Source organism: Pagrus pagrus (genome assembly GCF_965226575.1).
Source record: "Pagrus pagrus genome assembly, chromosome: 4".
Classification (NCBI taxonomy): domain Eukaryota; kingdom Metazoa; phylum Chordata; class Actinopteri; order Spariformes; family Sparidae; genus Pagrus; species Pagrus pagrus.
In genome coordinates, this window is record NC_140188.1 from 23519805 (window position 1) to 23529880 (window position 10076).

The 10076-nt window shown below is 41.2% G+C and overlaps 1 protein-coding gene across 1 annotated transcript; it reads right to left on the reverse strand.

The window, feature by feature from the left end:
- Nucleotides 1-422: 422 nt before the first annotated feature.
- On the reverse strand, nt 423-3867 carry LOC311255947 (ATP-sensitive inward rectifier potassium channel 1-like; the record flags this gene model as incomplete). The annotated part of the gene is made up of 2 exons (XM_084350655.1): nt 3791-3867; nt 423-1562 (listed from the first exon to the last, which is right to left on the reverse strand). Exon 2 carries the CDS (start codon nt 1542-1544, stop codon nt 423-425), a length of 1122 nt encoding a protein of 373 aa, XP_084206781.1. The 5' UTR covers nt 1545-1562; nt 3791-3867.
- Between the last annotated feature and the right edge of the window lie 6209 nt (nt 3868-10076).

The following is a 10076-nucleotide window of genomic DNA, read 5'->3' on the forward strand; positions in this document are numbered from 1 at the left end:
TTTCTGCCTCTCCATACACAGTAAACCAAATGTGCAGTGCCAGAGGTAAATTAGAAGCCCTTGTCTTCATTTGAAGTAAGAGCTCATGTGTATAATCCATGTGTTCGTAATTGGGGAAAACTCTCTTTTTCTGCTCTTGAATTGGAGCTTCGCCTCCTTGCATGACCTGGCCTGACATTTGAAAACAGGTTTTTGGTCAGCATACAGTGACAGGTGTGGTTTTACATACAAATGGTTCACAATAACTGACCTGACAGACGGCTTTCTTATCTGTGTTCAACACAATAGGATAACAAATAAGTAGTTTTACTTTATATTTAAATGCTACACAATGTGCTGTCTGCCATTAGGTAACCCCACCTTCCTCCAGGGCCTGTCTCTAGCAGTCTTAGATGCTAATGTTCATTGCAATGAATCCATCCTCACATCTTAGTGACATTTGGGGGATCATGGATATCAATCACCTCAAAGCCCTCATTGTCATGTCCCTCTCTGGAGTGGTGATGGTGACCCTTGATGTTGTGGAAACAGTAGGCGCAGTGTGCAGTGGCCACTGGCACCACCTTGGAGAAGTTGGAGAAATCTACTCTGTACTTGCCCTCCTTGCTTCTAGAAATGATGGGCAAGAAGTTGTAGCCCCACATGACCTCCTGGGGAATAAAGGAGGTCCGGACTTGGCAGGAGGAGCTGGTGGACTCTGCGGTGCCGTCGAGGAAGACGACCAGCTCAAAGTCTTGTTTGTGGAGCGTGTCCACCGCCATCTCAAAGAAGGGGCTGCTTTTGTCGATGATGTGGTAGAGCGTGAGAGGACATATGAAGAAGAGGTTGTCTTTCCCAGCATCTACCACAAAGTCAATGTTCACCTGGTCCATGATGATTGTCTCCCCGTCTGGTGTGTTGGTTGTCCTCAGCAGCTTACCGTAGATCTGGCTTCCGATCATCAGGGTCTTCCGTAGGTTCCCCACTCTGATCGACAGGCAAAGTGAACCATTTTTGGGACTGATGACAGCCATATCACTGAATGTGATGGTCTTAGCTCTCTTTTTGGGTAAAGAGATCTTGGACAGGATGACTCCACACATGAAGCAGTTGATAATGGCTCCGAGGAGAGACTGGATGACGAGAAGGGCCACAGCACCAGGACAGACAGGGGTGAGTGCTCGGCCACCGTACCCAATCGTTGTCTGGGTTTCAAGGGAGTAGAGGAACGCTGTGGTGAGTCCAACAACATTATCAACGCATGGAGTGTGGTCTGATTGGGGGTTTTGCCACGTTAGGTCTCCATTGCTGCGGGCGATCCAGTACCACAGCAGGCCAAAAATGAACCAGCTGAGGGTGAAAGAGGCGATGAAGAGGAGTAGGACAAAACGCCACCGGATCTCCACAAAGGTGGTCCAGAAATCAGCCAGGAATGCAAAGTGTGTGCTGTACTTGATGTTTCCGTATTCGATGTTGCAGCGGCCATCTTTGGTCACTAGTCTGGTCCTGTGGCTTCTTCGCTTCGCCATACAGTTCTGGATACGTTTGTTCACAAATCCAAACATCTTCTACGAGCCCACGACCTGTAAGACATTAAAACAGGAAAATGCATGTAAGTACATTGTAGGTAACCATTCGTCAAGCGGTTGTGTGTATAAACAGATACAATGACAATAAAGATTTCTCCCAGTCGTGAACAACACAATGAATGCAGACTTTGGTATGTGACTAACTTGGCCTTGTAGAACAGGCACTGCACACTGGACCCCAGTCGGCTTTTAAAGCCCCAACAATGGCAGATAATGTCTTTATATGAATGTGCATTCAAGTTCTATACTTGACAGGGCTTTTCATCACAGCCCTGGTCATTTAACCAGTCAGTCAGTCACAGGCCCTCTCAAAGTGTCAATCATCCTTAAATACTGTAATTCACCACGATCAAACAGCAAAATGTCAAGATGACACGGCCTGTCAGGTGCTGAGAGGGAGATGTAAAAAGGAGGATATGCTGCCACATACAGTAACATGCCAGAGATGATCTAAATGTAAATGCTTCACTGCTCTTCCCACATAGCTGCTTCTCACTGTGGACTGCTTATGTACAGTCTCACATGTTCCAAGCAGCTCTGTCCCACTGCAGTTTTAATCCTCACTGAAAGGCTATAATCCTGGGTGGATGCAGCACTGCAGTAAAGACCTGAAGTTAATGAGAAACAAGTTTCCACTGAAGTGTAGCACATAAGTGCTCTAAATAAACCAAATAATTTGGGATCTTTGGTCCCGTGCAAGTGTCTCAACACAAGGATCAGCTTTGTTTGCGAGGTTTCAATGCTGCAAAAATAAACGTGGCATTAAAATAATTTACGCAATCCTGCCAGAAGGCCAGCTGCTCAAAAGCATAACAATCTTTGACTTTATTCAAGCTCTAGGTTCTCATAATATTGGCGCTTGATGGATGGTAACTGGCAGTATTGGCTGTGCAGAGGTTTCCAAATAAGTATGGCCTCTGTTCTTGCCAAGTCATGCAAAGTAACCATTTGGATCATGGCGTGCTTGTTAGTGAGTGTGAAGTAGTACAAAACGATCAGTGCAGACAGTTTATGTTTCTGTTTTTCAACCCTCAAAGCTCACATCCAGTCATTTTGCCAAAAGAAATCTGATAATCACACTGTGTAGCTTGTTTGCAGCCTTTCATCTTTTTTGAAACCAACCACACCTAATCATTAGGTCAGCGTGTTTTCATCCCGTAACAAGATACGTGCTGGCATAATTTCAGGTATTTTGTATTTTAATTGTATGTATGAGAAGTTTCTCTAAATTATTGCTTTGCATGCGAAAATAACTACCTTTATGCAGGGAAATGTCCAATGGGACAAACGTCAACTCTTGAGGAGTCACAGTCAAAATATAATAAATCATTCAACCAAAGACCAGCAATTGCTGTCTATGCAAAGGGTCCTTGTGAGGATAATACATTAGTCGAGTTCTACTCAAGTTATTTTTGGTGTTTTGCCTTTACGCAGACCTTTTGATTATACCTTACTGGTAGTCATTGACTGCCTGTAATGACACATTCTTGCTATAATAAAGGTATTACAGACAAAAAGCACCGGCCCTGAGCCATTACAATAAATGTATTTCAGTGTGAGGTTAAATGTTTGAGGCTCTTCTGTCTGTACCAGCTTTAGATTCACCTTGAACACATTTGAGTTTACTGTCTTCTTACTGCTAACTGATTAAAAAAAAAAAATCCATATAGTAGAAACAACTACAAAAAAAAGCCTATTAAAGGATAGTGCTGCCTTTGATTTATCAATTGCCATTAAGATTCTTTCTATTCATTATAATGCTGCATTTAATGCCCATTCTAATAACAGAAAATGGATATCTACTTTTGTTATTTGCATCAGTAAAGTGGCTTGTGACTGTTACATAATGCCACATACATCAGGGACTTTGCAATACTTTTGATTTAAAAGGGAGATTAGTGGAATAAGTCTCTAATGAGCCTTAATGGCTTATTTGTGGTAAATGCTTTCTTTTGTCGGTGAGGTACAAACCAGCTAAATTAGCTAATTCATATGGTAACAGAAGACATGTAAACATTGATCCGTGTGCTTGCAGCCACTTTGTTTTATTTATTTGTTTCATTTCTGGAAACCGCCATAGTGACAATTGCATATCCTATGAAATTAATATTTTAACGACCAACACAAAGAGATTATGTTCCCAATATTCTATGCTATAATGCGGTCAGGCTGAAAATCAAACACGTCAACATTAAGGTGAAGTTTTTTCAAAGTGTACTCACCTTAATGACTTGAAGTGAAGGTAGTTTGATGCAAATCCAGAGGTTAACTAATGACAAGCTCTACTTTCTCTCCTCTCCGTCTGTCTTCCTCATTCACAATTGATTGAGACAGTTTAGGTGTGTCCTCCTCTCATGCCTGTCCACCGACACCTGTGTGCATTTATACTGTCCTGTCTCGGTGTGCTGGAATCAGACAGGTGATGTTTACGCCCACAGACACATCAAGCACCCCTCCGCCCACAAACACACACACACGGACACACACATGCATACCCTTCCCCCGGCTCTGATAAGTTGTTTACCCCACAGACACCTGGCACCAAGGGCCGAGCTGACCTCTATCCACCGTGCTCCGCACACTCCCAGTCCACTGCAGGCTCTGGATTTACTGCTGGCTGTTTCTAATTCGTCATATCTGAATTTAAGCTTTAAACAATAGCACTCGTTCTAGAAATGAAGTGAATGTGGACAGTGTAATAGCAAAACCTGCAGGATTGCATCTGCTTATGGTTCTGGTTGTCTGCGTCTCTATGACAAACAGGCTGTTTCTTACTATTTACTGTAGACATACACACACGCACACACACAATTTTATTGGCATGTTTCAGGGAAATCACTTTCAATTCTTGCCAGCATTTGGCAGGTGCAGGAGTGGAAGTCAGAAGATGTGGGCTGCAAGGATGGTTAGAATCAAATGGGAGGGAATTACAAGACTTTCACAGTTAACATGTTTTGCTTACAATGTTGTCCCTGGAAAGCTGTGTGCTCACGATATAAAAAAAGAAGTACCCAACTCGCATTTGTTTATGCATGTATTCCTCCACTTCTCTGAGAATTATGACCAGAATAATGTGTTTAACACATCCTAGGCACTGCGTTGTCACTCTGAATCAAACATCAGTGTTTCACAGCTCGGTGCAGCACAGTTGTCTTCCTCCGAGCAACAAACACTTTCTCCTCTCCAACCACAAAGCTGTGCTGTAATGAAATATGGGGACGGAGAACATAAATAGGTGATGGAGTGAGACATCAGAGGCTGCAGAGATGAAAAAGAAGATGCTCCAGATCCAAACAGATAGCTCTCTCCAGGGCCGGCCACGAACAAAATCAGTTCGTGAGTGGAAGATGTGAATGCTGAGGGGAGAAAAGTTGTGAATCACAATAGGAGTCGTTTTTCAGCTCCATTGTTCCCAGCAAAAGTGACGGAAAAGGCCGCAGTATTACCTTTCATGCCTCAGAATCTGTATTCTATTGACAGCCACAATACATTACTGTTGACACACAACAAGATTAGGCTCGCCTGTTTTCTTATAAATACATGCTATTGTGTAAGGATAACAAGGTTTTGTATTTATTCAAGGGGTGATTTGCCTGTTTGTTTGACGGACTCCCTTGTTTTTAATCCCTTTTATATCCGACAAAAGGCCGGCGAACAGCCACCAGTCCACATAACTGCACTGATTGTCGGGCTAGTTTAGCAACCTAAGAGCCGTGGAGGCTACATTTGATTGATAGCAATGCAATCTGAGACTATTACTGAATAGTAATGACAGAACAACCCCAGATAAGTCCAGCAGATAGGATGACACTGTTTTCATACCTTAGAGTAGAAATATTGACAGAACTGGTCACAAAGACCCTACAAGAGCACTTTTTAATCAAATTGCACGGATTGAAATTAAGTGATCTTGTTGACTATAATACAAGGAATTTGTAATTAAGTTGCTTTTAATCAACAGGGGATTTACGTGTTTGTTTAATCGAAGTACATGTGAACGTGATGAGCGGACGCAAAACTAATTTATTTATTTGGAATGGGGGAGAAATTGATTGCCAATCATGTCATCTATGGAGTCAAATTGCTCTTACTCTTCATTTAAAGGGGCACTATGTAGAACTTATTCAAACTCAGAATTTCAATTTAAATAATACAGACTCAGAAATATTTTTTTTCCATAACTGAATAATCCAGCTGTTCTCAGAGGAAAATAAGGTCCCCTGGACACTGTTTCAAGCTAGAGAGGTGGCAGGGTCCGCCACATATAAACAAAGTAAAAGTGTGTTGTCCTTTAAGGTCAGGCTGTTTATTCAGTCATGAAAAGGAAGAGGGTTTGTTTAGGTATTCAAATTCTGATCTTCTGATTAAAATGTCTTCTCCAAAACTACATACTGCAACTTTAAAAAGCATTAAAGCATTAAAAATGGGAATTGTACTGCATTATTGTGTACATACATAGTATGCTGCATTGGAGACTGATGTAGGATTAAAACCTTCAAACATAAGGGTATGGGAGACCATACTGAGCATTGGTAAGACCTGTTTTTACTCATTAGTGCAAGCTCTGGTGATGGGTTCACTGACAAGAACACTTGGTTATGCGATCAGCCCTCAAGTGCCCTTGATATTCAGATGTCCCAGAGTGATAGTAAACAATAGCAGGTTCACCCAGTTGCAGCTCTCAAACGAATAATACTGGTTTCTGTATGAGTTTCAGTCAATGGACTTCACGGCCATGAGGTTGCCAGCTGTCAGTCATCAGAGAGCGCAGCGAGGAAACAGATCAAATGGAAACGTGTCTCTACATGTTGCTGATGACACTTCCGCACGATTACATTGTATGTTTGCGTGTCAAACAGACAACTGCGATGGTATTCCCTCGTATACTGTTCAACAAATGTTATGGTAAGCTGAATTAAAAACAGACGTGACCAATGACTATCACCATCACAACCTCTGTAGTCCCGGATTTACACAATATGCACTGTTGTTTATACTGTATATCTCTACCAGATTATTTATATCGTAAATATCATAGTTAAACATGAACTCAGCAGAACCAAGCTCTGAAAAACACTGACATACGTATTATAGCTTTTAAAGTTAGCGCACTTGATAGCTAATAGTTGCTCAATCACACATCAAGAAGATATGGAGCAACATTATCATTCATTTGGAGTTTCTGTTTAGTTCAACTGGTGAATGTGAACCCAATATTAACTCTCTCTCCCTTTTGCCTCCGTTTTTCGTCTCCACCAACTGTTGAGCGATATATCCGGCTCTTTAACTGCTAAAGTCAAGGTCATAATGCATAGACACAATGTTTCCAGTTCACAGTTACTCCGGCGACACAGTTAATCTACCCTTAAGACATAACAATCCCAATTGTTTAAAGTCTCTCAAAATTAAATGTTGGTTGTCAGAAAACTTTCTTCAGTTAATTGACACCAAAACTGAAATCTTATCTTACAGCATTTAAATGACTTATGATCTACCATAATGCCTGTGGTCAGAAATAAATGTGTGATTTTTGACAGTGCCCCATCATTTGAGGAGCACGTATAGAAATATTGATTGTTGTCAGTAAGCTTAAAAAATAAACTCCTTTGAGTCAACATATATTTATTTGGACTGGAAATGCGTATGGAATACATGCGTAATATGAGCTTTAAAGCAGATTAGTGGGAAACAGAACACTTTGAACAGTGCTCCAGTGTCTATAAACAAGCTTGATTCTGCTGAAGATTTGAAAAGTCTCCCTGATTATAAGTCACCTGGAGCTCAGACCCGGTTCCGAAAACTACTTTGTTTTCATTGTTTCTCATTTTCTTTTTTTCAAGTTTAAAGAAACGCATTGTTCTCGCTGCTGCTTCCGTGCCCATCAATTTACTTCTTTTTAATTTTTTTTTCTTTTAAAGACTGTTTAGTGGCAAACCACATCTGGCTGTTTGACAACAGAAAAACATTTATTAAAAAAAAAAAAATTGCTGTCAGAATGAATCATGAAATGTAGCCTTGAGCATTGGACTGAAACCTTTTAATTAATTCTGGTGTGAATAGAAATGAAGGCTTTGTTTTTTAATTTCTCTCCTTTTTGATTTGTGATTCAGGCGTGCTTGGCAATGCATAGTTTTAACATTCACCATGTGGCTTCATATTCTATGATCTGCTTGAGTTGAACTGAATAGGTCTATACTTTGGGGATGATGGTTGTTTGTGTGTGTGTGCGTGTGTGTGTGTGTGTGTGTGTGTGTGTGTGTGTGAGCAGAAAGGGGGGTGAGGGGGCTGTACACTGGTGACAGCCATTTTGCTGGGTCATCATGTCACTGAGCATTCATATTCCGTATCCATCATTCTGAGAGTAAAAATGGCAAAGTGCTAAATGCCAAGCATTGAAATCCCAAGCTGTGCAATGTGCTTGTAAAGCATTTGCCTCTTGTGATAATACAAACATAGGCTGCGAAGCATTTCTCAGAAGATGCCTGTGCACTTTGCTTCCTTATTGTCAGCATGCATTTGTACAAAACCATCTTGTCTGTAACATCCAGAGATGTACACAGGCAGAAAAAAGCAAGCTGTTGGGATGATAATGATCTTTAGAGCCTTTGGGTGTAATGTGCATGTCAATAGAGACCCTTAGGTGAGGACTTTGGCCGTCTGGCCGGAATGACGACAGAGATGTGAAGCCAGGCCGACAGGGTTTGTGGGGATTTTCCGCTACAGGATTTACACTTTGATTGCTCACCCACTAACTATTGGATCCGTCAAAACTAACGAAATCATATGCCATACTTCTTCCCCTCATAACCATATTTGTTGTCTGAGACATATATAACCTATTTCAGCTTCATAAGCAGATGGTGCAGATGTGATGCAGTATGTACAGGCAATGAAGTGTAAGATGTAAAGCATGTCATAAACATTTAGAGTATAGCAAAATTACTTGCGTTATGCAGGGCTGCAGGGCGAAGCATTTGAGTTGTCTCTATTGTTTCTTGAAGAGTGGAGTGTTATTCGATTTGCCCCGTGTAGAGTTAAAATGAGTGATTAGCTTGGTATTCCAAACTGGGAAGACAATATAAAATAATCTTATTTATGCTGCTCTCAATCTTATTTTATTGAACAAATAAATAAATAATACACCTTTAATGTGTATGCTGTCACTAGGGGGCTCTCTATTAAAACAAAACAAAAGACGTTTGCCGAGAGCTGCATAGAGGGCTGGACGGAGCGAAGCTGCTCGGCTGCTTAGAGTCGGCTGGAGTAGAGCCGAACCCTCTGGAGAATAAACACCTGGAGTCACTTTGGATTCTGTGCTGATCCGGAAAGTTTTACCGACGGGAGGAGAGCTTCAGAGATCACTTTTAAACTTCTGGGGTTAAAATGTGCATTTTTCTTCACTCCTGTTAATCAACCTGACTGCAGCAGCAATCTATACTGAGGAGGTCTCTGTTTCCAGGTGTTGAAGATATCCTGCCTCCGCTACAACCACACTTGAGGGATCATTGCATTGTGTGTTAATATGTATATATACATATATATATATATATATATATATATTAACACAGAATGCAATGATCCCTCAAGTGTGTGTGTATGTGTGTGTGTGTGTGTACATGTACCTTTAGATATGTCTTGACATAATCCAAAACCCTGAGGAGCTGAAACACCCCATTTCCATGTTTTACCATCCATCTAACACAATGCAATGTTTTGTGCAAGCATGAGGTTTCCTAGCTGACTCTTCTGCTCATCAAACAATTGGGATCATGTAAATACTTAACTCAACAAAATATATAACAAAGTTTTCGGTATTTTTAGACATTTTTAATGTAGAATTGCAACGTATTATATCTTTAATGTACTATATGACTTCACATGACAGTAAGTAACTTTAAAGCTGTGTAAACCCGATGCAGATGGTCTTCAGGGAGTCCCCTGTCTCCCGCTGAATCGCTTAGCAGTTTGGAGGTTGTCAAGGTCACCGGGGCAGCACACATGTATTTGTTTGTCCACAACTTAATACCTCAAGCTTTCATAAAAGATCTTGTCTTCCACATTGCTCGAAAGAGTAACTCAACGAAAGGGGAAGAAAATATGAAACCCCCCTTAGAAGCTTAAACTCACTTCTCACACTCGCCTTATTTTCTCACCCAGCCACTCTGCTGCAGCACGGTCAGCGGCATGTGTGGAATGAGGGCAAATTCAATTATAAACGATGTAAAGTGACACCTGGTGACAAAATCCACAAGAGAACACTGGCCTATTGTTCCACCTCAAGGATTATATTTTTCTCAGTTGTGGATACAGCCACTATATCACCTTTCATGCCCCTTTTCTATGGCTACTTCAATATTTTTTTTTTTTTTTTGCATCTCAAAGGTACACCAACTGGGAACAAAAATGGATCCCTGTGTTACAAAGACTAATCTCTGCTTTGCAGTGGTTAAGGGTGGCCTGACAGCGCCTTTCCCTGCGTATTGAAATAGAGCACTGTTAGAAGAGTAG